Source organism: Rhinolophus hipposideros (assembly GCF_964194185.1).
Source record: "Rhinolophus hipposideros genome assembly, chromosome: 24".
NCBI lineage: Eukaryota > Metazoa > Chordata > Mammalia > Chiroptera > Rhinolophidae > Rhinolophus > Rhinolophus hipposideros.
The window spans coordinates 23,014,176-23,041,439 of NC_138070.1; the positions used below are offsets into that span (position 1 = coordinate 23,014,176).

General features: G+C 53.8%; 3 protein-coding genes across 3 annotated transcripts; 1 reads left to right on the top strand and 2 right to left on the bottom strand.

Annotated features, from left to right (window-relative positions):
* Positions 1-977: 977 nt before the first annotated feature.
* TSSK2 (testis specific serine kinase 2) lies at positions 978-2,042 on the top strand (the record flags this gene model as incomplete). Its single annotated transcript, XM_081037635.1, has 1 exon — positions 978-2,042. One exon carries the CDS (start codon positions 978-980, stop codon positions 2,040-2,042), a length of 1,065 nt encoding a protein of 354 aa, XP_080893761.1.
* A 1,905-nt stretch (positions 2,043-3,947) lies between these two features.
* On the bottom strand, positions 3,948-13,631 carry ESS2 (ess-2 splicing factor homolog). The gene is made up of 10 exons (XM_081037654.1): positions 13,477-13,631; positions 12,340-12,508; positions 12,150-12,251; positions 10,034-10,203; positions 9,804-9,921; positions 9,357-9,490; positions 8,418-8,520; positions 7,180-7,289; positions 4,986-5,101; positions 3,948-4,494 (listed from the first exon to the last, which is right to left on the bottom strand). The coding sequence occupies exons 1-10, from the start codon at positions 13,609-13,611 to the stop codon at positions 4,215-4,217; spliced, it is 1,437 nt and encodes a 478-aa protein (XP_080893780.1). The 5' UTR covers positions 13,612-13,631; the 3' UTR covers positions 3,948-4,214.
* A 3,192-nt stretch (positions 13,632-16,823) lies between these two features.
* GSC2 (goosecoid homeobox 2) lies at positions 16,824-18,120 on the bottom strand (the record flags this gene model as incomplete). The annotated part of the gene is made up of 3 exons (XM_081037064.1): positions 16,824-16,928; positions 17,512-17,765; positions 17,868-18,120. 3 exons carry the CDS (start codon positions 18,118-18,120, stop codon positions 16,824-16,826), a joined length of 612 nt encoding a protein of 203 aa, XP_080893190.1.
* Between the last annotated feature and the right edge of the window lie 9,144 nt (positions 18,121-27,264).

Here is a 27,264-nt window from a genome sequence, read left to right on the forward strand (position 1 = left end):
TCCACTCACTCAGCTCAAAGCCCATTCTCTATGTTGCCATCTTAAAACGGGACTTGGGTCACAGATCTTCCAGCTCCGGGCCCATCACTCAGGGAAAAGCCCTCACTTATCTTCTCCCCACCACCCTCCTGACTGGGAGTCAGCCATTCTCAGACCCAGCAAGCTGCCCTCTCCTCTCCCAGGCTTTTCCCTACCTGTATAATTCACTATCTTCTCTACCGGACTGAAGCCTGGCCCATCCTCCAGGCTGACTCCCAGTTCTTGGAACACACATCTGCTGGTCCATGGCTCACAGCAGCCCCAAGCCCTGCCTGCCCTCCCCCTCCACACATGTCCAACTGACTGCGGCAGCAGCAGCAGCACTCATCCACCCAGGTCTCTACCCCAAATAGGAGCTGCTCTTGCCCACCAAGCTTGGAACCACCGCCGGCCTGGCCAGACCAGGGCGGTCCCTCGCAAGCACCACCTGTTCTGAGGACACAAGCCCTACACAGGGTTTCCTTCACACCCCAAAGAAACTGCACGAAATTGGCCCCAGTGGGACAAGGACAAATGCAGGGTCCCCACAGCCAGGAGAAGGAAACTGACAAGGGGCTAGTACCCTGGCTAGATCTGGGAAGCCCCCATTCATGCCTGTCTCGTGACAGGGAAGCCACCGCAAGGAGGAGCTGGGAGGGTTACCATAGTCCAGAGTGCCAGCTTCCTTCCTGTGGGTGGGGAGTGGGCGTTCCTGCCAGGGCGGCCTGGCTTCTAGGGTTTCAGGGGCCCCATTCCCCCCAGCCCAGTCCCCACTCCCGGCAGCCTGGCTTTATGACTTCACATGCTGAAGTCACCTGGAGACAATGCTGAGCGTTCCACTCCTCCAAGGCCGGGCCAGCCCAGCCAGACGACTCCCCACACTGTAAATGAGGACGATGCCCGCTGGCCCATGTTGGGAGGGGATGTAGAGGACAGCGGCGCCAGCCGCTCCTGGCACCATGGACGATGCCGCGGTCCTAAGGAAGAAGGGTTATGTTGTGGGCATCAATCTAGGCAAAGGCTCCTATGCAAAAGTCAAATCGGCCTATTCCGAGCGCCTCAAGTTCAACGTGGCGGTTAAGATCATTGATCGCAAGAAAACGCCTACGGACTTTGTGGAGAGATTCCTTCCTCGGGAGATGGACATCCTGGCAACTGTCAACCACCGCTCCATCATCAAGACCTACGAGATATTTGAGACCTCGGACGGGCGCATCTACATTGTCATGGAGCTGGGCGTCCAGGGCGACCTCCTTGAGTTCATCAAGTGCCGCGGGGCCCTGCACGAGGATGTGGCTCGCAGGATGTTCCGCCAGCTCTCCTCGGCTGTCAAGTACTGCCATGACCTTGATGTCGTCCACCGAGACCTCAAATGCGAGAACCTTCTCCTGGACAAGGACTTCAACATCAAGCTGTCCGACTTCGGATTCTCCAAGCGCTGCCTACGGGACGGCAGCGGGCGCATCATCCTCAGCAAGACCTTCTGTGGGTCGGCGGCGTACGCGGCCCCCGAAGTGCTGCAGGGCATCCCCTACCAACCCAAGGTCTACGACATCTGGAGCCTGGGCGTGATCCTCTACATCATGGTCTGCGGCTCCATGCCTTACGATGACTCCGACATCAAGAAGATGCTGCGCATCCAGAAGGAGCACCGTGTGGACTTCCCACGCTCCAAGAACCTGACGGGCGAGTGCAAGGACCTCATCTACCGCATCCTGCAGCCGGACGTCAACCGGCGACTGCACATTGATGAGATCCTCAGCCACTCATGGTTGCAGCCCCCCAAACCCAAAGCCATGTCTTCTGCCTCCTTCAAGAGGGAGGGGGAGGGCAAGTACCGGGCCGAGTGCAAACTGGACACACGGCCAGGCTCGCGGCCTGACCACAAGCTGGGGGCCAAAACCCAGCACCGACTGCTGGTGGTGCCCGAGAATGAGGACAGGATGGAGGAAAGGCTGGCCGAGACCTCCAGAGCTAAAGACCATCACGTCTCCGGAGCCGAGGTGGGGAAGGCAGGCACTTAGGGTGCTGAGGGCCGGGGGACGTGGTACATGGTGGCGTCCCCATAAACTAAGTAAGCAGGTAGGAGCTGAAGAAGGCACAGGTGCAAGGAACAAGTAAAATCGGTCAATTAAACCACTATTTTGATTACGTTCTATTAGCTTTCTTCTACTTAGTAGCAAAGACATTAATTACTGACCAGCAAATAAACCACAAGTGTAAACAAGCACTGAGAGCGACCCGAGGAGTCTTTTTCTCTAGGACTCAGCCAACCACCCTCCCTGCGGCACGGGGGTCTCCAGCATAGGGGTCCAGGGACCGGTGCTCAGGCACAGGTACTCATGGAGAGGCCTTGTGGGCATGGAGAACACCGTGGCCGTGGCCCACCCACTAAGCCCCACCGGTCTCCCTCTGACCTGCCCAGGTGCACGTCTCCCACCTCAGGTGCAGCATAGCCCACCCTGACTCCCTCAGAGCCCTTCCTCAGAATCCTCCTACTCACCCTCCCCACTCCCTTCCCCCCGAAGCACCCCCTCCATCCAAGACCTCTGATCTGCACTGTCTCTTCTGCTTCCCGAATGCCCCATGCAGCAGCCCTATTTTGTCACCTGTCACTCCCCAGGGCACACTTCCCAAAGGCCAGCCAAGTGCTGCGGGAGTTCAGTACCTGGCTTTAGGTCGCCTTGCCTGGACAGTGTACCGCACTGTATCTCGCTCACGCTCACCCAGACCTCTGCCTCCCCACTTCCTGGGGGCACCCTCAGAACCAAGGCCACCCTTCCCTTTGAGGGAAAAGCAGCAAAACCCACATTTTCCTGACTCTGGGCAGTCCCAGCCCTCTGTCCAAGCTCACCTGCGGAGCCCACCCCCACCTCCCTTAGGGGGTCATGTGGTACAGCCAGACTCTTATAGGAACTGTTGAGGAATGAAGGCTAGCAGTGCCCAGGCAGGTGGCAGGCTCTGCACCAGTCTGCAGAAGACACTGGCGCTCACGGAGGACACAAGACAACTGACGCAGGAGCACCTGGGAAGACGGCCTAGCGCAGGCACGAGTGTGCTCAAAGCAGGACTCCGGTCTGAACAATTTCAGGTTGCCTCCGAGTACCAAGCACTCCCGAGAGCATGACCTGACCCTACTTGAAGCCAGAAGAGACCCATCTGCCAAGAAGCCATGATCTTGGGCCCCCCACTTTTATATAAGGCAGCTGGCCCTGGGCCTCCTGGGGGTCAGGTACCAACACCCTCAGGCCAGCAGGCAAGTGCTGGCCGGTGGTGCCCATGGCGCTGTCAGATCTGCGTGGAGTCAGGCCCCATTACTTTGACACTGCGGCCCGAGTAACTGTTCCCGGGGGCTCTTGCTGGTGGGAGTATGAGGTGACGCTGGTGACTCAGCAGCCTATGGCTGGCAGTGCCCGCCTAGAGCACTAAGATGGGCAAGAAGATGGAAACAGCCCTGGCCCACCTGAGCTGGAAGCCAGGTCCTGGGGAAAGGTCATGGTGAGGCTGCTGGAGGTACCTCATGCGAGAGCGTGGCCTGACATCCATTTAGGAACCATGCAGCCCTGTCACTGGCAGGCCACGCAGGCCAGGCCCAGGCTATAGTCCTGGGCCCAGAGCCCCAGGTGACCCCAAAGGGCTCAACTCCCAAGAGCTCTGTCCCTCCGTCAGAGGAACAAAACTTGGGGTGGAGGAAAGGGGGCGGGGGAACAACGCGCTGTGAGCTCAGCTCAGGAGGCAGGTTCTGTGCCCGGGGTGCCACAGAAAAGTATGCAGGTGGTGACAGGAAAGGCCAGACATCTTGGTCCTCCAAGGGTCACCCCACACACCAGCCTCCTTCCTGGGAGGGCCACAGTCCTGAGACCATGATGCAGCCATGAGGGCCACTTTGGGGCCATGCGGGCAGCAGGACGGAGGGGCAGCCTACAGACTGTGCTAGGCGTTCTTTAATGCCGGTTAAATAGAAACGGGAAAAGGTTCCATAAAAAAAAGTACCAGGAAGGCCCTGGGATGCACCCCAAGGGCTGTGGGGCAGGTCCTGTGCCAGCCTGGACACGACATGGCACCTTTGTGGCTCCTGGGACAGTCACCGCTTTCGGCCTGGTCCTGGGTCTCTGGAAGGCTAGAGCCCTCTGCTGGGTAGACGGGCTGCCCTGCAGGCTCCCTGAATCTCCCATGGGCCCAGCCCAGGCCTGGCCCTAGAAGAAATCCGAAGCTTTGCGCCGGGCAGGGAGCTGCAGCAGGTTGTCCGTGATGGAGGCTGGGTCTTGGCTGAGGGGAGTACGTGCAGCAGAGCCAGGAGCCGGTGTGCTCGTTGGGGTCTGGGGCCCGCCGGCTGGGGTCTTGAGGTGAGTCGAGTGCGCTGGGGACGGAGTGTAGCTGGCTCGTAGGGCCCGGTCTGTGTACTTGCTGGCCGTCCTGTTCACGAGGCGCTGAAGGGCTGGGGACATGGCCGGGTTCAGGCCTTTGGGGGTAAGGCTAGAGTGGAAGGGGTGGGCAAGGAGGTAGGATTAGCCTGGATGGGACAGCGCCAGTAATAAAGCCTATTCTACAGGAAGACACATGGGAAAGTCGTGGTGATTCTGGGCTGAGGACACCAGTGTCCTCGCGTCCTCACACACGGCAATGTGGCCAAACCTGAGGTCCAATGCTGGTGCCGTCCTTGACCGTGGGCTGGTGTGGACCCCAACTCTATGGGGAATGAGGACACCCATCTCCATAGGGCTGACAGCTGGCCCATTAGTGGGACAATGGGCCTAAAGGCACTTCTCAGTGATGTGGCCAAGAGGAGGGTAAAGAAAAGATGGAGGGGGCCCCTGGTTCACGCAGGGCCTCACTCTGAACCAAAGGAGCTGCCTCAGGACTCACCACAGAACCCTGGGGCCTGCCCTGTATGCCAGTGCCCATACGGCAGGCAGTGGGACTGAGGGGGAGCAGGAAGAGAGCCCCACATGGGTCGGTGCCCTCACCTGGCCAGGTTCTCTGTCACTCTTCGCAAGGCCTCCTGCTTCTTCGCCCTGTTCTTGGCAGCGGCCTCATTCGCCATCTTCAGCCCCAGGCGCTCCCTGCGACCCGGCTCCAGTATCTACAAAGTAGGAGCATGGGTGGCTTAACCAGCCTGCCACTGAGTCAGGCACTGCCTTGCTCCTTTCCATGGCCCCCATAATCCTAACAACCCAACATCACCTCCCCTAAAAGCCCCTGACCAGCACTCCTGAGCTGCCCACTTGCCAAGGGCCCAGCCACCCCACCTGCCATCACGGTCCTCTCAAAGCCAGTGCTGCAAAGCTAGGAACCTCACAATCTTTAGGGAAGAAAAGGGTCTCGTTTTAATCTGCTTCCTTCTGATTATCTGTCTGTCTTTATGAACCTTCTGTATTTCTTGTGAGAACTTCCCAAAATGTGTCCTTGGCCTATTTTTCTAACAAGTTGTTTACCTTGCTTTTTGCTTTGCTTTTCCACGTATAGCAGCTTTACTATTACGCTGATCGTATTAAGCCATGCCACATAAATTTCTTTTCAGTTACTTGTTTTTAGTTTTATGTGTGATGTTTTTTGCTGCATTTAAGTTTGTCATTTCCATATAGCGTAAGTTAGCCATCACTCCCTTGCTGATTTCTTCTTGCTTTTATGTTTACAAAGTCCTTTCTACCTTAAGGTCAGATTAAACGTCAACCATTATTTCCTTCTAATTGTTTTACACTTATTCTTTTCATAATTAACTTTTCCAAATTTCTGGAATACATTCTGCTATACAAATTAAGGACCTAGTTTACTTCATTTGCAAGTTACTACTCAGCACCATTGGAGGTGCCATCTCTAACCACCCTAAATTCTAATTTGGACTTGAGTTTGTTTCAGAATTTCTCTTCTTGTCTATTGACCTGTACGTTCTGAGAATGGCGGCATGCTTCTGACACGTCTACAGCCTTATGGTAAGCTTTAGTAGCTAACAGCGCAGGCTCCTCTCTGCCATTCCTCTCTCAAGGTTTTCTTGGTTACCCTTGTGTCCCAGACAACCCTGAGAACCAAGGTACCAAACACTTCTGTGTATGTTCTCTCTGGATGTGTGTTATCTCTCTGAACCACTCAAGGCCACAGGGCACAGCAAACCTGCTCAGGTGCTGCCAGCAAGTGGTGTTCTTCTTATGTACGTCTGTGGCTTCTTCACAAAAGCTAAGTAAGTTCATTTAAGTTTGTCCTTTCCATATAGTGTAAGTTAGCCGTCACTTCCTTGGTGATGTCTTCCAACTAGTCCAAATTTCTGTTGCTATGGTGAGTGATTATCTCTTTTTCTGTTGCATTTCAAACTGACTACTGCTGGCATTTAAGGAACTGGTTCAAGATGACTCTGGCCCAGCCCGCTACGCAGGCCTTCGGCATTAATCCCAGACTCCACGCCCAATTCTCTGGGGTTTCAGAGCAGCTGCTGTAATCCTGCACCCTTTGCCTCTATAACACCACCGACTTCTGTTTCCCTTGGTCTTCCAGCACTCCACAGTAGGTACAGGCAACGGCCCACCACTCTAACAGAACTGCACGCTCCCAACTTCTGGGGACCTGTCTTCTTTCCCTTTCTAAACTATGCCAGTCACTTTCCCCAACAAACTGTGCAACCCAGAGCACTCATCTTCCCAATGTACCTCCAGGACCCCACGTCCCTGTCTATTTACCCACACCATCCTCAGACACCCCAATCTCTGCAAGAGGCCTCTCTCTGCAAGCACACAGCCTTTCTGAGCACACAAACCACATTCCACGGAACGCTGGGGCTTGGGGACCCTTCCTGGCACTCAGGCCTGCAGCATAATCACAGCTCCAGGTCTGCCTCTGAGATCACCCTTCATCTTTGAGTAGCCCAACCTCTGGGCCTGCAGGCTCAGAGGGGCCATGGTCATTCCCCATCTGGGTGCCTTGGCCCTACCCTGCCAGTCCCTCCTTGACAGAACTCTCATCTGCCTACACCTGTCCCCACTGCCCTGGCCTCATTCAGAAGCGCAGTGCCTGAGCAGGGCTGTGCAGTCTAACACGTGGCTCAGCCCGCTGCTCAGCTCTTTTTTGACCAGTGGCAGCTGGACCATCCTCTGCGCATTGAGCTGCGGCTGCTCAGAAGACCACACATCCACTTAGGGTCCCACCTGTGCACCCCTCACTATGACTCACCTTGAAGGCTGGCCCCGGTGTCCTGTCCATATAGGGGGTTTCTGATCCTTCGACTCTCAACGGTGTGTTCTCGACCTCCCCCCAGGTCATCAGTGGGGACTCATTCACACCTGCAGATGAAGAGCCCACAGCCACCTCAGGCTAGGGAACCAGGTTTGGGCACCGCCTGGGCCCTCCCTCCCGCTGCAGCCATTCCCCTTCATGCGTTCCAGCTAACAAATACAAGGTCGGTAGCTGGCCCTCTCTCCTTCACCAGGACTCTGGAACCTTAGCACCTCTGCCCTCTGAGAAGGAAACACCAAGGCCCCTGTGAGCCCAAGGCAGGCCCAGGACTCCACAGCCATGAGACTTTGCTTGGAGGAGCAGGGTTCCCTAGAAAAACTGAGCTGGGTTGGCGAGGCCCCCTTCCTAGGACAGGGCCAGGGGAGACTCCTGGAGGTCACCGATGGCACCCTACCCCAAAAGAAGAGATACTCCTGGGCTTCCAGAGCTCTCATCTCTCCCAGTTCGTGGGAGGGTAGAGGGACATGGTGTGCGCTGTAAGACTGTCCCCGAGGCTCACATGCCTCCTGTGTGAGGAGACGCAGGGCTGCAGCTCAGGGACCTCTGCCTACAGTACTTTCTGGATGTAGGTTTGTGCACCTGCTGATGTGAGGCCCAGAACTAGGAAACGTTAGCCCAGGATCGAGGGGACACCAGGCCCCAGGCCAGCGGCAGGAAGCGGGCAGCCTGACAGAGAGGCACACCATCCTGCAGCTTCCTTTCAGGCTTGTGTTGCCCACCCAGCACAGGCCACACATGTCCCTTGAGGCCCCGGGGAAGCCTAGCCTCCTGCCGACGGTAGCCTGCCCTCCATGCACTTCTACAGAAAGATGCCTGCTGGGCAGCCCACTGGAATAGGCTGCCCTCACTGAAAATCAAGCCCCTGCCCGTGTCCCCCTCAGCACACCCACCACGCCAGTCTGCCAAGAAGAGTCCCAACACCCCTGCTTCCAGAAAACCTAGTCTGTCCTGCCCGCCTTCGTGTGAGGGAGGGACCCACCCAGCTAAGTGGGCTGGGCCCCACGTGTCTCAGATCCTGTCCTTGCAGGCCGGACACCAGGTCCGAGTCACACAAGGTATGGGGCAGACCCTCTGTGAGTGCCAACAATGACCAGAACGACCAGGGCCCACCGAGCAGCCCACCTCCCACCACGCCATCCCATAGGTAGGCCAGCTCGCCGGCAGGTGTTTCTCACCAGGGGCAGGAGAAGGGGTGGCAACAAATCCAAATCCGCCCACGCGGGGGGACTCCTGCGGGATCAGCTCCTTGCCGTCAGGGCCCACCTTGCCCTGTTTGTGCTGGAACAATCAGAGAGGCTAGTGTCAGGGGGCCCAATACCACTCTCCCCGCTGACAGATGGGCAGATGCACAGGAACATACTGGAAACATTTCCCCCCTCAGGGCTCTGGGGCTCGCAGCCCACCTGGGGGCAGGAGAGGAAGGTCCCTAAAAAGAACCTGAGGCCCCATCAGAGCAGTCATCCATGAGAGGATGTTCCCCCCATTCCCCTCTTCTATGCAGGACCGGGACCAGCCACACCCCACAGGAGCTATTTTCAGGAGCTACTGACTTCAGGCCTCTGCTTGGAACTGCACCAATTATGGGCACCTGTGCACTGACCTCTCCTCACAAGGCCCCTGTAAGAGCCTCCCGAGCCGTCTCCCACCTCCTGTCTCCCACCCTTCAACCCCATGAGCACTAGAGCCACCACCACACAGGAACTCCCAGGCTCGGAAATTCTCTGCCAACCGCCATGCTAAGACCCCCACCCCAGCCTGCCCGCCCTCGCTCATCCTCCCACGCACCACCCCGCCCTCTCCGGTGCAGGGGTGCAGGAGTAGAGGTCTGGCCAGACTGGCCTGCCTCCCAGCAGCCGTTTTCTCTCATGTTCTTGCCACCCCCAAAGGGAGGTGGCACAGATCTGAACCCATAGACTCTGCCTACCAAGACAGCACCCTACTGGAAGCCCACACGGCTTGAGGAAAGACTGGGGACCCTGCCATACAGGGGCCCCAAATACTCCTGCACTGCTAAGCTCTGCCAAACCCAAGAACAGTCCTAATTTAAGATGGGCAAGCAAGATCAGAGGTCGTTTCTGCCCATATCCAGCCCCCTGCTGGCCCCCGCCACCCACCTGGGCATTGAGGGCAGCAGCCTGTTGCAGCTGGGACCTGCTCAGGGCCTGGCTGAAGGGGTCCCTGAGGAAGCGAGTATTCTTATGCACCACCTGCCGGGGCTTCTTAAACAGTTGCTCTTCGTCAGGGACGCCTGGCAGACCAAGGAGAGATGGCAGCAGGTGTCAGAGGGGCAGGCAGGCCACACCTCCGCCCTACGCTCAGGGCCTGAGGGACAGGCCAAGTCACTCCCTGCTGAACGGAGCCGACTTCAGTCTCCACACTGCAGCAGCTGAATGAAGCTGGGGAGGGTCTCACCTCCTCACTGACTTCACACATAGACCCACCTGTCCCGAGCCAGGACAGGACCCCTCTGAAGCCCAAAATGCAAGGGAACACGTTCACACACGCCTGAAAGGCAGATTCAGACACACAGCCCACCCATGCCGCCCACACTACCCGCTCACCCTCTGGGTAGTACATGAGAGAGTTTTTGGCCTTGTATTTCCAGGTCTCCACGCCAGCCTGGCTACTCTCAATGGCTTGCTTCTCTGCTGGTGGGAGTGTGAGATTATCCTTCTGCCTCTGTGTCACATGGGGAAAAGTGAGGGTCAGAGAGGTCCCCAGGCACTGTGCCCTGGCCCTGGGACTCCCTGGCCCCACCAGGAGTTGACTCTGCCCCTGCACCCAGGGACACCTTCTCAAACTCCTCCTCGGCCTGGTAGAGCCAAGCATGGCGTGCCCGGTTCTTCTCCTTGGCCACCTCCATGATCTCCTGGAAAGAGGCATTGTCCTCGCTTGTGTACTTGTTCAGAAAGACATCCAGGCTGGGCAGGGGCTCCTTCTCCTCCTCCTCCGCAGTCTCTCCTGCTCAGGGGTGCAGATGGGGTGACACAGAACCATAAAGAGCAGAAATATCACTCTGCAGTCAGTTGTTCCTGGGAACCACACTGCCGTACGAGAACGGCTCAGACCCTCCCCCTGGTCCGGGGCCTGACTGTGAGAGCCCACATGCCAGACAACTCCCCACCTCGGGGCAGAATCAACCAACCCTACTGGCCAGGGAGCCCCCAGGGGCTCGCCTAATCTGCTGGATGCCAAGTGAAGTGCGCGTTCTGACTCAGACTGGAAGGGGGGCCTCTCGGTGTTAGAGAAAGAGCAGGTGATCATAGAGGAGCTTCCCCTGCCCACATGGGGCAGTCCTGTAGGACCTGCCTCCAAAGCCCCGGGCTCTCCCTCCATCCCTGGAATTTCCTTACCCTGACTGCTCTTCCATTCCTGGTACCTGTACTACCGGTAACTGGCTGTCACCTAAGCTTCCAGACCTGCTAGTGGGCCTGATGGCAGGGACCCCATAGGATCTGCTCCCAATGGGGCCTCCCGGGCACTGAGCTGTAACACTAGCCGTCCGACCACCCCACTGCAAGTGGCACTCCCAGTGAGGCAGTGCCACTACAGTGTGCTCAGCGGCACAACCTTTAGCAGGGCCATCAGGAGGAGAGCCTTTTCTTCTACTCTAGTGACAGTCTTGACCACCTACTACCCGCTAGACTGTGCGCAAAGCACAGTGGCTACAAATTCAAGAGCCGGGGTCAGAAAGATGAAGACTCAAACTCCATTCTGCCACAATCAGCTTTGAGACCCGCAGAAGTTTCTGCCATCCTGAGCCTCAGTTTCCTCACCTGTCACCATGAAAGCCAACGGTACCTACCACTTAGATTACTGAAAGGATTGCTGTGCTTACTGATAAGAGATAGTTAAAGGAAAGGGAACTACAAACTGCCTGTGAGTCACGTGCCATATTGCCATGGAGAATCACTCTCCGAGAGCACAACACAATGAACTGTGTTAATGGCAGAAGGAGCTAGGTCTTAAAGCAGAATACGTCATGTTTGTGTGAGCACACAGGGCACCCATGTTAGTACAGCATACCACAGACCCAGAACCTAGCAGAGAACAGCACGTCCTCCGTCTGTATGGGTACTGACGTTCACTGGTGATAACACTGACTGATCAAAATGAAGTCTCCTAGCATACAGTACACTTATGTTTAACAGGGCTCAGAATGCTGTCCTAGGAAGACGCCCTTGTAAAGTCAGGATGTATCGTACACATCTTCATAAATGTGTTGAAAAAAAACAACTCATTCATTTGTTCTACACGTATTTGTGGCAGGCCCACAGCACAGCACGCACAGTTCTAGATGCAAAGTATGCAGACAGGAGCAAGATAAAGAATCTGCTCTTGTGGAGGGGAGAGACAATAAACAAACAGAAATGTCTTTTTAAGTGTCACGTTCTATGATGAGAAAACAAAACCAGGAAAGCACAGAGCATCAGGAGTGATGTGACTTTATATTGGGAGGTCAGGAAAGGGTTCCCTGAACAGGTAACGTCTGAATAGAGATCTGGAGAAAGAGGAGTGAGACGAGCAGTTACTTAAGGGAAGTGGCCAACTTGGAAGAAACAAGTACAGAGGCCCTGAGGCATCTCAAGGAGACAGCAAGGAAAGGAGCCCTCTGAAGCCCATGAAGCTCACCAGGCAAGGGGTGGCACAGGGTGAGCAGGCTGCTGAGAGAGGAAGTGAGCTTCTCATACCACAGAGGGCCAGAGGCTCAGAAGACTGCCCCACATTTGGGGTCCAGACCCAGATCTTCTGCCTCCTAGACCAGTGCTCTTTGGTTCCATGGGCTGCTATTCAGGCAAGGAGACCCCTTAGCTACAAGATGTGACCTGCCTCTGGACCAACCACTCTCATAGGGTAAGATTCCCCGGCAATCCTGATCGTGTGACCGAAAGAGGTCACTGACTCACCATCACCATCCTCCAGGCCTTGGCTCCGGCCCTGAGGCTTGTTGCCCACCATTCCAGTGCCTGTGTGCACCTCAGGGGTTTCAAACGTGGCTGGAGTCACATCTGGGGGAAGAGAGGGAAAAGAGATTAGAGCGAATCTGAGGCAATTTAGCGGCGTTCCCCTCCCTGCTACCCACAGGCATCCTCTTACATGGTGCCGGGGGCTCTCGGGACATCTTGCCCAGGGCAGAGCCAAACTTGATAGCGATCTGGCGCATCCGTTCCAAGTCTCCATTCTCCTCAGCCTCCAGGTACTCCTTCTGTGCCTGCAGCTTCTCCACATCAGGAAAGAAGTCCCTCTGGATGACTGTCTGGAGGCCCTGTCAAGAGAGATCGGAACAAAAGTCAGAGCTGCCATCTGGGGACCCCACCTCTCAGTCCACTGATATACATACCAAGGCCATTGCTGACGACCTCCTACAACCACTATCCAGTCCAATGATCCCTGATCTTAGGGGCATTTTCTAATGAGAACAACACCCCATGCAGCCTTACTACAACATCTAACATTACTAAACACTCCTCTGATTTCCATGAAGCCTTTCTCCCTCCACTCACTACCTGGTTATTTTCATTATCCTTTGCTGGTCCCACCTCCACACTAGTTGGGCCAATGTGAGTGTTGTCATGTTTATTCCACCCATGACCCCCTATTTCCAATCTGAACCTTTTACCTGGATGATGTCGGCCAGTCATCACCAACACTGGCTGAGATTCCCAACTCTGCAGTTCCAGCCAGACCTTGCTCCTGAGCTGCACAGCAGTGCACCTATCTGTCCACTAATGCCACCTGCCTGTGTATCTCAGACTTCACCAGTCCCAAACTGACTGCCTCCAATCTCGGGGCCAGCTCCTCCTCCTCCGTGTTGGCTCAAGACCTATTTCAAGAGTCGTCGGAGACCCACTCACTCGATGATGCCGCCACAATCGTAGCCCGTTTCCAGAACCCCAAGCCTTTGCACTCGCCATCACCGCTTTCTAGAAAATCTTCTTTGGCGTCAAAGAAGTTGCCTTCCAAACTCTTACGCTTTGACAGAAAACCTTGTTTCCCTGACACCCCCCCAACCCCGCACACAAAGGGAAACGCGCCTCCCTCCCCTGACAACACAGCTGCTAGTGCCTCCCCTACCAAGGACATCCCCTTCTACGTGGTGCTTATTTGGCTCTCGGACTGTTCACACCCAAGGGCAGGGACTCGGGCTGCTCCACTACCCGAAAAGAGAACCCAAGAGGAGAGCAAGGCGGGGGAGGGACCCAGAAGTCGCTGGAATCCGCACTGAGGTCTCACCTCGATGTACTCTTCTTCGTCCAAAACCCGTTGCTTGGTTGTCGCAGCCCTGGCCTCCCCTGCTGCGCGCTTCCTCCGGGGCCTGGACGCGGTGGGAAGCAACAGGGCCCCGGGAGACGCGCCGGGAGTCTCCATCGCTATCCCAGGACAGTTCGGAAGGCGCGTCACAGCGTCAAGGGGCGGGACTGCGCAGGCGCTTCCAACAGTCGGCCAATGGGGAAGCTGTGCGTTTCGAAGGCCGGCCCGCGCTCCGCATTGACGTCACTACAAGCCCTCTCTCTTATGGGAGTTGTAGTGTTCCCCCCCCCGCCCCGCGCAGGTGACGTGTATCTGGGATGTGGGCACCAGGGGGCGCTGTGGTGGTGGGACTAAGGGGCGTGTCATTCACGCTGATCGTGAAAAATTCCAGCACTGAGGAATTGGAAGGCCTTGGAATTCCAATTTCTCGCAAAAAATCACAGTGTATGATTCTATATATGATTAACAAAAACACACTCTTCAGAAAATTTGGTTATATACACGTTTCAAAGCTTTTATTCAAACTTTATGCAAGGAAAGAACCCCAAGACATTTTTTTTGATAGTTTCCTAACAACAAAAAAAACAAAGAAAAATATGATGGGTCAATAAAGAAATGTCTAGTTAAAAATTATCAGGTCTCGAATGGGCTTCCCAGAAGAGGGTTTATTCTCATTGAAGTGGAGCAGAAAAATGCCTAAGCATTTTTCAGTACTGATCATTTCTTCCCAAAAGGAGATTGTGAATTATGTCAAACAAGTAAGTTCTGCCCCAGAATTATTTAGTACAATAGGCAGTCATTCCTTCATTCACTGGGGACTCTGTGGTGATGGTTCCTCCCCTCATAGAGCTGACAGTCTAATAAGGAAGATAGATTCTAGTTAGGATATCCCACAAACAAGTTAGAACTGCAGCTGACAGGTGCAAGAAAAATTTGTACTTGAGGACTTTTCCCTAGGGGCAGTCGGGGGAAGTTTCCCTAGGCAGGATGTGATTACAGATCCAAAAGATGAATAGGCATTCATCAGCTGGAGAGGGAAAAGCATGAGCAAAGGCCCAGCAACAACAGGGAGAAGACTTTTGGATATGCACAGAGTACAAGGAGCAGTGAGGTGTGAGATGATGCCAGAGTAGCAGGCCAGGCTGCACGTGGCCTGGTGGGTCATGGTGAGGAGTTTTGTCTTTTCTGTAGAAACAATGGGAAGCCCTGGGCGTGCTGTAAGCAGGGGAAAGGCAGGTTCATAATTGCACTGTGGCTTTTATGGAAAATGAATTAAAGAGGAACCATAGTCGGTGCCAGTGGACAAGACTGGGGATGGCTGCAAAGGTCAAGGTGAGAGATGAGGGCGGTTTTCATCAGATTAATACAATTGAAGCTGGGGAGAAGATGGATTATGGGATTGTCTTGGAGGTGAAATTGACTTGATGTTGGCCTGGGTCTGATCGGTGAAGGAGAAGAGGGGGCAGGGTAATTGCCTGCCTTCTGGTTTGTGGACCTAGCATGCACAGGGGAAGAGCTCACCTTCCCAGACAAGGTGATTTAGAGGAGCAATGGGCTTCTAGGTTTAGTGAAAGGGACAGTTGGACATAAATATCTAGCTCAGGAGAGAGGCCTGGGCTGGAGATGTAAACATGGTAGAAAGAATGGGAATTGGAGCCTGAGGATGAAAGAGATAAACCAGGGTGAGAATGGAGATGAGAAGGGAGTGCCTGGGACTTGGCCTCAAGGACACCTATGTTAACACCTAGCTGTGGGGGTGAGCCTGCCCAAGACCAGCTAGACAGAAAGGAGAAAAATTGGGAAGGCAACACAGCCACTGGTCCCTTGAAGTTGAGGCTCTGATCCTGACTGCCCCATACAATGACAAATAGCTACTCAGTCTAGGAGGGCAAGGGTCCTGGAACCCAGAAAGATGAAAGTGTTCCAACCTGTGGGGGAGCTCCACAGGCAGGCTACACAGTGGCCAAGGTATAAGACCAGGATTCAGGGAGAGGAGCTTGGTGAAAGCCAGAAGTGTACACCCTGGGAGGTGAGGCATTGGCTGCTGCCCTGGAGTACCTGGCAGCATTAGGGCAGCCCTGGCTGGGGACACCATGCCTACTTGGTGTTGTCTCAGCTGGCCAGCCTTGGACAGTTCCAGGAGCTGCAGCCCTGAACCTTCTATGGATGGACTGTGTCTCCTGCCAGATACTACCCCCCACTCCCACCAGGACTTGTGAGGGTGCAGGACACGGTCCCCAAGATGAGGGGTGTGTTAGTTTCCTTGAGCCCACTGTTTGGGTCTACTTGGGGGAATTGAAGTTATATTTTCACACTGTCCTTCACCCTGGGCCTGGGATGATGGAGGGGAGAGCAGACATTTTCCAAGGCATTGTGTGTGTGTGTGGGGGAGGGGGGTTGAGCTTCCTCTTGCCCCACAGGGTGACAGAGATTGACTGCTATGAAGAAGGCAGACACCACAGCATGGAAATCTCCCCCAAGGAGGAAGCCAAGGACCCCCACACATGAAACAGCACCTAGAGGTCAGTGCAGGCCCCCAGGGTGCCAGGCCACTGTGGGGCAGTTTGCTCTGCTGGGGGGCACCCTGGCACAGGGACTGAGTACTCATTGGGCTGTGCTCCCCCAAGACAAGGGGGCCCCCCACTCCCTAGGAAGGAGAGAGGAGGGGCAGGTCCAGCTGGGTGTGGTAGTGGAGCCAGGGCAGACTGCTTCTGTGGTGTTTGTAATTGCTTGTTTATTTTTCCATATGAGAGCAAGGCCCACAGGATTAAGGAGCAGAGCAGGGGGCTTCTGGAGAGACCTCACCCAACCTTCTTATTCTACAGGTCTGGACCCAAAACCCAGTGCAGGACCTGTGAGCTGGCAGCAGCCCCAGGACGCACAGAGAGCACCCACCCTGCCTCGGACGGGTTGTAGGCCAGGTCAGGGGGCCATGTCCAGGCTGAGGAGAGGAGGGAGGCCAGCATGCCGGGAAAGACAGAATTCTAGGTCTTGGTGCTGACAGGGACCCGGTTAGTGCCAGGGAGGAGGGGTGAGGAAGCTGACCTGCTCTGCCCATCCTCCTACCCCCTAGGGAATCTCCCGAGGTCCTCCCGCCGGCTAGCCATTGGGGAGGAGAGAGCCTGGATACTCGGTGTTCTCCTTGTTCCTGCAGGTAATGCAGGAACACACACATGCTCCTGCAGAGCGGTTCAGAGGGGCTCCAGCACACAGGAAACTGCGCAGACAGGAAGGGGCAGGTGGCATCAGCTCCTTTTCACGTAGGATTGTTCACTCTCTGAGCCCGCCCCAAAGGACGAGGCCAAGCCCAGGAGTACCTCCCAGAGTCATCAGCAGCTCTCCTTAGGGGGTTTCTTGGCTCCCGGCAGGAGCCTCATGGACGCTGACGCGCGCTTCTGGTGTCGCCACTTAGCCCGGCGGTTCTTGAACCAGACCTGGGGAGGAGGTACTGCTCAGGCAGGACCCGAGTCCCGCTGGGCTCCCATAGGTGGACCTATGGGAGGTGGGGTACCCGGACGTGTGGGCGGATGAGGGCTGCGGAGCGGGCACCCGGTAGCGGCGATTCCTTTCTGCTGCAGATAAGGACGGTGGCTCGGGCTGCAGGACGGGAACGCCTTTCCCACCCGGACTAGCCATCCCTTCCCACCCCCCACCTCTGCCCCGCCGCACCCAGGACGTTCCTTCTGCCGCTCTCTGCTCTTATGAGCTTCCCAAATTCTGGAACATACATACGCGCTTAATATACCACCAGGAAAAATAAAAGTTTAAAACAAAATAAAGGAAAACTAAGCTGTACCTCCCCTCCAGTTCCAGCGACACTTTCCCGCACGTGTCTCGCCCACCCTCGCCCTAGAACCGGTCCTGTGTCCCATTGCCGTCCCGGGGCCTCCCGCGCCTCCTCCCGCCGCCACGGCGGCCCCCCTCCGCGCCAACGCCCACTTTTCCAAAGAAGGAAGAAGAAAGCCAGCGGGCCGGGACCCTCTCGGACCCTCTGGCCATCCAGCGGGCGGCTCCCACCTCCACGCGCTCCTCGCGCAGGCGGATGCGGCCGGCCAGGCGCTCGCGCGTGCCCACGTCGGGGTACTGGTTCTGCACGAAGAGCGCCTCCAGCGCCTGCAGCTGCTCTTCGCTGAAGATGGTGCGGTGGCGCCGCGTGCGCCGCTGGGGGCCCGGGCCGCCGGCGCCAGGCAGCGTCCCGGCGCCTCCAGGCGGCACGGCCAAGGGCAAGGGCGCCGAGGGCCCCAGCCTAAGTGGCCACGGCAGCCGTGCGCCTGCGGGGCAAGGGTGCCGTGAGGCATGGGGCGGGGGCCGAGCTCCGCGCCGACCGCGCCGCGCCCCGGTGCCTCCCGCGCCCGCGTCCCGCGCCCACTCACCCAGCCCCGCGGCGGACTCCGGGGGCCCGCCGGGCGCCGCGCGGGGGCCACAGCAGCAGCAGCAGGTGCAGGGCGCCTTGGGTGCCACGGGTTTCCCCGGCTCCGCGGGGCTCTGGCGGTCGGCCGGCTGCGGCGGGCGGGCGGCCAGGGCGGGGGAGCTCCGCTCCGGCAGGCTAGAGAGGATGTGCTCGATGGAGAAGGGGCAGGGCCGCCCGGGGCCCCCGCGGCTCGCCGCACCCCTGGCGGCCGCCATGCCCGCCCGCACCCGCCACCGCCGCCGCCGCCGCCGCGGGAATATATACGTCGGGGGGAGCGCGCCATAATCCCCGGGCCGGGCGCCGGGTCCACGCGGGCTAATCCTGCCGCGCGGCCAAGAGCGCGCTAATCCCCGACCGCGGCGACGGGAAATCCTGCTTCGCATCGGCGCGGGGGCCCGTCAGGCCATGGGGAGGAGGACCTCAGGAAGTCCTGAGCCCCGCGTGCGTCCTCCTGTCCGGTCAGGGAGACGCCACCGAGAAGGCGCGCAGGGCGCCTCCCACGCCCCACGGGGCCTGGCCATCCTTCCCCTGCCGCTGGTGCAGCGGTCTCGAGAATGTCCCGACCCTGGCAGCCCCCTGGGCGCATCCTGGGTCCCCTCCTCCTGTAGCCACAGCGGGCAGGGCTGCTCCTTGTTCCCTTCAAGGTCCTACCAAGGCGGATGAACAGGCCTGGAGAAACCCATCCAAACTGCGCAGTCTCCTGGCCCCAAGACTGCTGGGCTCCAACCTTAAATGGGGCCCAACATCATCCACAACTCCCGATTCCACTGCCCTTCTGCCCAAACCTCCCACCCGCTTCGGAGGAGCCGAGATCTCAGCCTCCTGGAGGAAATGGAGGCGCGGGCAGGAAGCTACATTGGCTCATCACCAAACCCGTAACCCTACTGTCCCATTTCTCCAATTCCCTGCCTCCTCTCCTGCAGGGGAGCCTTCCAGACTCCTTTCAAGGCCCCAGTGCTCTGGAGTCACACATCCTCCTGCTTTCTTGTATGTCCCAGAATCCCCCCAGAAAAACATTAAACAACCCTGCCTCAGTCTTGTCACAGCCATGCTTCTCAAGAGCTGAGTCAGGTGGGCTTTCCACCTCCTTGCTCTTTAGGCCACTCTGACTTTGTCCATGTACACACACCCACCCGCCTCATGCTGGTGACTTGCACTTTGCCAAATTTGGTGAAGACTGTTTCATTTCAGTTAAGGAGCCTTGGACCACCCGCCAGGCACGTTTACTTAAGACCCTCATCTCTGGACCTCTGAGAAGATATGGTTGGCTCACAGGACAGAGCAACAGACTGTCAGCTTATATCCCACCTGCCACTTCCGGTGGTACCTTCCATACGTTCCTTTACCCCATGTGCCTTGGTTCCCCAATCTATAAACTGGCATAAAAAATAGTGACCTGGGCTGGCCCGGTGGCTCAGGCGGTTGGAGCTCCGTGCTCCTAATGCCAAAGGCTTCTGGTTAGATTCCCACATGGGCCAGTGGGCTCTCAACCACAAGGTTGCTGGTTTGACTCCTCAATTCCGGTAAGAGATGGTGGGCGCAGCGCCCCCTGCAACTAGCAACGGCAACTGGACCTGGAGCTGAGCTGCGCCCTCCACAACAAAGACTGAAAGGACAACTTGAAGCTGAACGGCACCCTCCACAACTAAGATAGAAGGGACAACAACTTGACTTGGAAAAAAGTCCTGGAAGTACACACTGTTCCCCAATAAAGTCCTGCTCCCCTTCCCCAATAAAATCTTTAAAAAAAAATAGTGTCCTAACTCAAGAAGTGCTCTTAGGGCTCAACCAGTTACTATGCGTGAGATGTTAGGATCCTTTGGGTGGGGGCGGGTGTTCCATGAATGGCCAGTTGCAGGGCAACACACTCACATTCTCACCCTTCTCCCACCTCACTAGCCCTTCTTCAGACTTCTTCGCTGACTCCACTCTGGTATAGTGAGGACATTTTGGACTTCAAGTGACAGAACCTGCTGACTCCACTCCTGTCACAAGAGTTCCGATTTAGAGTGCCCAGTACTTGTTCATCTGGAGGCTCAGTGAAGGAGCCACCTTCTGTGAGTGGTCCTGCCTCATGGTGGCAGGAAGACTGCCATGGCCCCAGATTTCCCATCTCGTCCCACCTGTCCCTATGGATGACCATGAAAACCTCTCCCAGCCGACCATCTTCCCAGAACTGCATGCTCACCATTAGATCAGAGAAGGCCCTTGGGGGTTGACTACCCATCAAAGTCAGAGTTCTGCTAGTATGGGGGCAACAGTGTCAGCGGTCAGGAAGACTGCCATCTTCCTTCCAGCCCTGGCCATTCCTTCATCCCTCCCCACTCTCACCTAGGTGACCTCCAGCCTTGAAGCTTCAGACACCACCTCTGTGACAGTGGCATCTATAGCTAACCTCTCCCTTCTCCAGGCCACCATCTCCCTGGAGGATGCTCCATGTCGCCATTCCTCTCACCAATAAACATCTCCCAACCACCAATCCTGGAATGAACTCAAGATCTCAAAATCCATCCCTTGCCTGGTATTCTCCACCTTGATAAGCGGCGCACCTACCTACCTAGTCATCTGGCTCAAAGCCCCCTCTTGCCACCTGTCCACTTCTGCATACACCCCATCTCTTCACCAGCACACTGCAAGGGGCCCATTGTGGTGCTTTTCAAACATGCCAGCAAATTATTTGACACTTGATGACCTAGCTAAGGAGATTGCCAGAGAGGATGTTGAAGTTGCTGCCTGGCTACAATGAACAGGCAGGAGGGAACTGAGCTTCAGAGGGAAATGTTCAATACAAAGAAGCCACGCTACAGAGTTACACACGTGGTGACCCCATGAACCAACAGTTCCATTCCTGGGGATTCACCCTAGAGAAGTGAAAAGCTCTGTTCACACAAAATGCTGCCCACGAGTGTTTAGAGAAGCTCTATTCATCATGACCGAAGCTTGGAAACAACCCAGAAGCCCATCAGCTGGGGAGTAGATGAACACGCCAGGGTCCACCGCACCAGGGAGCAGCTCCGAGTGACAGTGATACACCCAACACACTGGATCTTAGACATTGTGCTGAGTGAAAGAAGCCAGTCTCAAGTCTCCACATTGCGATTCCATTTATATGACACTTTGGAAAAGGCAACATCAGAGTGATAGAGAACGTATAGGTGGTTGGGTGGGGGAGGACGAGGAGGGAGTTTTTTGGGGTGAGGGAGCACCCAAGGAGATGGGGGAGTGGAGGGGAAGATGGAGAGGGAGGGAGGCCAGCTCCACTCTAGCTCAGCGGTCTGGGGCCACCTTGAGTGAGGCTAGGATGTCCAGCCTCCCCTGCCAAGGTGGCTCCCATCTGGCTGACGCTCCAGAGTAAGGATCAGGTACGTGTCACCAGCTCACATCTCATGGGTGAAGGGGCTCTGGGTGGGGCCAAAGGCACTTCCCCAGCCCTGCCACGCTCAGCCCTGCTGCTTCTCACATTAAGTTCACTGCATTCAGATTCCCCAGGATTCAGGTTGGGCACAATTGCTGGGCACATGTAAGAGAGGACCATTGGTGGAATGGGCTGTAGGCTCTGATCCTTAAGTTGGTTGTGAGGCTGTACCAGGCGCCATCTGCTCCGTCTCTCCCAGGAGTGGCTATTCCTTGTGAAGGTCTGGGTGCCTCACCTGCTGGGTTGATACATATCCTCCTCATCCTTGAGCCCCTGGGCACCACAACCTCCTCAGCCTGTGCTGGCTGCAATGGCCCCTTCATGCTGACAGTTGGGCAACAGAGCACCACAGGACATCCACTGGAAAAGAAGATCAAACATCCCTGCTCCCAGGATGCATCTGGGCCTGGAACCCCTGCCAGCATGGGAACACTTTGCTTGCTGCCATGTGGAGTTGAGAGACCTGGCAGCTGTCATAGTTTTTGTTTTGTGTCACTCTTACTGTGTTCCTGGCGGAAGCATCCACGCTGAGACTCAGAACCTACAGTTGTGAGGATGGGAACATAGATTCTGCAGTTGAGTCACTGGGAGTACTGCAGAGCTGGGCTCCCCACCTCCGCCCCAGGTCCAGACCCATGTATTCCGCCAATTGGAAATCCAGCCCCATGTCACGCCAGATCTCTAGGTGCCTCTTCTCCCAACTTCCATTCTTGCTGTCATGGCCCCAGAACCAATTTGACACTTGATGATCCAGCTCAGCTGTTTGCTACGGCCCTGGGGTCCGTGTCTCCTTTTCCTCAGCAGTTCTCCCTCCACACAACAAAGGTGACATGGTGCTCACTGAAGCCCTACCCTCCCAGGACTTTTCCCTCATCGCTGCTATTTAGGGCCACGCAAGGTATCATTGAATGAGGCCTTGTGGGGGTGGAGGTCACTTGCTCATGCAGCTTACTCATGTCCTCTGGATTTACTGGGAGCTGATCCTGGCAATGCCACTTCCATTGTGTGACGGTACCTTACGACTTGGTGTCTCTGACAGTATGCAGCTCTGATGAGCCATTCTGGCTACATGGTCACTTGACAGCCCGAGGTCAAATGCTCAGTTCCTGTCAGGACCTAGTAACATGCCAGGAGCTCTTTTGTGAGTGGTGTGTGGCATGGCCTTGCTCCAGAACTACAGGAGTTTGCACTGTAGCTCTCCCACCAGAACCTACCTGAGGCTCCATATGACATCTTTCTCTGCTGTTGCATTTGCCACGGGCTCTTCCAGGTTACGGGCCAGACACAGAGCTGTTTGTTCCAAATCCTGGGCCTGCTGCAGCCCCTTTTTCTGCTCTGGGTTCTACTCAAAGCTGGCATACTCTGTCTCACTCAATAAATGGCTCGTGGCAGCTTCCCAAGTGTAGAACATGCTGTCTCCAAAAACCAGGGAAGCCTCCCGGCAGTGTGCTCTTTTGTAGTGGCAGGGGATGCAGTGCGCAGCTACTTGTCCTTTACTTTGAGGAGATGTTCCGGCATGGAACATCCAGCATAGGACCATTGGACTGCTAGAAACTTGGTTTATTTATCTTTTTTATTATTGGGTTCTGAGAGTTCTTTATAGAGTCAAGATACAAGTCCTTATCAGATATATAATGTACAAATATTTTCTCCAATTCTATGGGTTGTTTTTCACTTTCTTGTGTTTATTAGAACAAAATTTTTAAATAAGTCAAATTAATTTTTTTCCTTTGGTTGCTTGTGCTTTTGGGGTTATATCTAAGGAACCATTACCAAGTCAAAGGTCATGAAGATTTGCCCCAATGTTTCAATTTTATAAAACTATAAGTTTTATATTTTTAACTCTTACATTAATACATTTTGAGTTAATTTTCATATATGATGTAAGGGTCCAATTTCATTCTTTTGCATATGGCGGTCCAGTTGTCCCAGCCTCATTTGTTGTAAAGATTATTCTTTCCCTTATTGTATTATATTTGCACCCCTGTTGAAAATCAATTGTCCATATATAAGAGGACTTATTTCTGGATTCTGAACTCTGCTCTATTGACATATATGTCTATCCTTATGGCAGTAGCACACTCTTGATTACTGTAGCCTTGCAGTCAGTTTTGAGACTGGGAAGCGTGAGCTCTCCAACTTTGTTCTTTTCCAACATTGGTTTGGCTATTCTGGTTTTCTTGAATTTCCCTATGAATTTTAGGACCAATTTATCAATTGCTGCAGAGACAAGCTAGAATTTTCATAGTGATTGCACTGAATCTGTAGATCAACTTGGAGATTACTGTCGTCTTAACAACATTAACTTTTCTAATCCATGAACATGGGATGTCTTCCATTTATTTAGATCTTTAATTTATTTCATTTATATTTTGTAATTTTCAGAGTATAGGTTTTTCACTTTGGTTAAACTTAGCAATAATTTTTTTTCTTTTTGATGTTATTGTAAATAGACTGGTTATCTTACCTTAATTTTCAGATTGTTCATTGCAAGTGTATAGAAATACAATTGATTTTTGAACATCAGTCTTGTATCCTGCAACCTGCTGGACCTGTTTATTAATTCTAATAGTTTTGTGTTTAGATTCTGTAAGATTTTCTATATACCAGATCATGTCATGAATAAAGATCTTTACTTCTTTACAATCTGAGTGCCTTCTACTTCATTTTTCTTGCCTAATTGCCCTGGCTAGAACCTCAAATACAATGTTTAACAGAAGTGGTGAAAGTGGGCATTCTCATATTGCTCCTGATCTTGGAGGGAAAGGATTCAGTCTTCATCATTATGTATGATGTTAACTGTGGATTTTTTTTTATAGATACCCTTTATTAGGTTGAAGAAATTCCCTTCTATTTCAAGTTTGTTGAGTGTGTTAGCAGGAAGGGGTGTTGTGTGCTCCATCTGGTTTTTGCAGGAGCCAGATTAATGATTAAGTTGAGATTTGCTAGAGACCACCACCCTACATCCTTTAAGTCTTTAACCATGACATTCACCTCTGCTATTCTTCCTAGGAGACAGCATTTCTTTTTTAAATCTTTGTAGGGGGCAATACAGGAGCTCTCACAACATAGGTCTTACTGTAAAGATCAGAAATCACTGTGGAGTTCTGCTGAATGCTAAATATGTATAGTCCAATCATATATTCAGAAACTGGGGAAATAATTAGTGGATACGATATGAACCCCATGGGCCCACTGTGAGATGGAATTAGGCCAGCACTCCATTTATTCCCCAGCCTCTCTATACCTGTCTCTAATAGGGAGACTAAGGTGGCAATTTGGGTCCCAGGCATCGGTGTTCATGTGTAGCCTGTATCACACAGCTCTAAAATGATCTGGGTTTTCCCTTTCTCCAGTATACAGTTACCTGAGTAAATTGATATATGTCCCTTTGCAGAAGGGGGCATCACTCCTATAAATGTTTTCCATTGTGTTGCTGGATCCTTCTTCACGGGAAGGAGACTTCAGTAGATGAGATCTGGGCCTGAGAACTGGCTGTAAATTGAGCAATGGATTGTGATTGTCCATTGGGTCTGGTGACTTTGGACTTTTACTCTTTTATTATTTTTGTTTTTAATATGGTGAAATATACGTAGCATAGAAATTACTATTTTAACCATTTTCAGGTGTAAAATTCAGTGGCATCACAATGTGTGTAACCATCATCACTATCATTTCCAGAACTTTTCCATTATCCCAAACAGAAATTCTATACTAATTAAACAATAACAACCTATTTCCTCCTACCCTTACTGCCTGACAGTCTGAATTCAGTTGAATGCATCTACCACATTTTAAAAGTAATTCATCCATCAGTGAACATTTGTGTTGTTTCCACTGACTATTGTAAATAGTGCTGCTGTGATTGTGGGTGTCTAATATCTGCTTGAGTCTCTGCTTTCAATTCTTTTGGGTACACACCTAAAGGTGGAATGGCTAGATCACATACTAATTCTATGTTTAGCTATTTGAGAAACCACCAAACTGTTTTCCATAATGGCAGCACCATCTTACATTCTCACCAGCAAAGCACCAGGGTTCCAATTTCCCTACATCCTTGCCAACATTTGTTATTTTCTTTTTAAAATATATATTGTCATCCTAATGAATGTGAAGTGGTATCTCATGGTTTTGAATTGCGTTTCCCTAATGATTAGTGATGTTGAGCATCTTTTCCTGTGCATATTGGCCATTTGTGTATCTTCTTTGAAGAACTGAGTATTCAAATCCTTTGCTCATTTTTAAATTGGCTGTTTGGTTTGTCATATTTTTCCCAATATTTCTTTATGAAACATTTCAAACATTCAGAAACTCTGAAAGGATTGTACAGTGAATATCCACGTCCTCACTATTTAGATTCTTGGATTAACATTTTGCTTTGTCACATATGTATGCATTCATCCATCAGTCCATCTGAGTTTTTATGTTCCAAAGTAAGTTATAGACATCACCTTACCCCTAAACACTTCAGCATGAATATCATTAACTAGAGCTTTATATTTGCATTTTTAAGGTAAAATTTGCATACAGAGAATTATACAAATCTTGAATGTACCATTTCATGGGTTTTGACAGATGTATACACCTGTGCAATCCAAACACCTATCAAGGTGTAGAATATTTTTATTACCCCAGAAAGTTTCCTCATGCTTCTCAGATAATCACCATCCCCACTCCACCCACAAGAGGAAACCACTGCTGTGCTTTTCAACAGAAATTAATTTTGTCTGCTTAGCAAGTTCGTAAAAATGAACTTCTACAGTATGATAGAAGTGTGATAAAAAAAAAAATACATAGCCGGCCAGGTGGCTCAGGTGGTTAGAGCTCCATGCTCCTAACTCCAAAGGCTGCCGGTTCGATTCCCACATCGGCCAGTGGGCTCTCAACCACAAGGTTGCCAGTTCGATTCCGCAAGGGATGGTGGGCTCTGCTCACCTGCCCCAGAGCTGCCCAAGCCTCAAACCCACAAGTAGCGCTTGACACTCTCCTTACTCCCCACCCCTAAATCTCATCAGTTCTATTGCCCGTGTCTGACCTTCTGCACTGCCCCCTTCTCAGTGCCAGCTGAAGGTGCCTGCCACCTGCGCCCCCATCATGGCTTTCCATCCCATTCCCAGCCATTTCCCTACCTGATCCCCTCTCTAAATTGAGTCTGGCACAGAGGCAGTGATCTCCACAAACACACATCCAATCATTCCTCTGCTTCAAACTCTTAGGATAAGAAGATCAACTGGCCATCTCCGTGGTCCTCCAGCCCCTGGATTCTGCCACCTCCATCCATCTGCCGCATTGGATCTCTGCCTCCTCTCTCCAGCTGCCCAGGCTCCAGGTCAGCTCTTCCAAGGAGCACAGCTCACAGCCAGCCTGGCCCTTCTCAGCTACCCTGGGGCTCAGTGTGGCCTTGGCAGAGGGGCCCTCCCAGCTCATCCCACCTGCCTTCACTGGAAGTCTCAGGCTTCCTTCACCTGTACAGGCTTCCTGACAATCCCAGTCGCTCCTGGCTGCCATCACTTGTTTCCCAGACTGAAGAGCAGGTCTGGCTGCTTCCAGGACTGGTCAAAGCAGGTCAGTGCCAAAATGGAGGGGTAGGGGTGGCACGGGAGGGACTGGGAGAGTATCAGGGGCCATGGAAGAACGGGCACGTGGAAGAGTCCTAAGATTGGCTTTGGACAGTCAGATGCCAGGACTGAAAGGCAGGCCTAGCGAAGTCCAGGGCAGGTTTGGGGGTTAGGTCACTGGGCTAGAGAGAAGTGGAGTGTGTGTGGTCCCTCAACATCCAGCTAAGATGGCAGCCAAGGTGGAGGTGGGGAGGGTTCCTGGGTGCAGCTCTGGGCTGGGAAAGGCAGACTCAGGATAGAAGTGGGGAGCAGAAAGGAGGGGGTGCTTAGGATGTCCTCAGCTCGGTGGAGGCCCGTTTGCTCCCTCTTTTTCCACCCCCCACTCC

Coding starts and splice junctions, on each gene's coding strand:
- ESS2 (XM_081037654.1), bottom strand. CDS start 13,611: ATGGAGACTCCCGGCGCGTCTCCCGGGGCCCTGTTGCTTCCCACCGCG. Junction 12,252..12,339: donor CCGAGAGCCCCCGGCACCAT/GTAAGAGGATGC, acceptor CTCTTCCCCCAG/ATGTGACTCCAGCCACGTTT. Junction 7,290..8,417: donor CACCCCTTCTCCTGCCCCTG/GTGAGAAACACC, acceptor CTTCATCTGCAG/GTGTGAATGAGTCCCCACTG.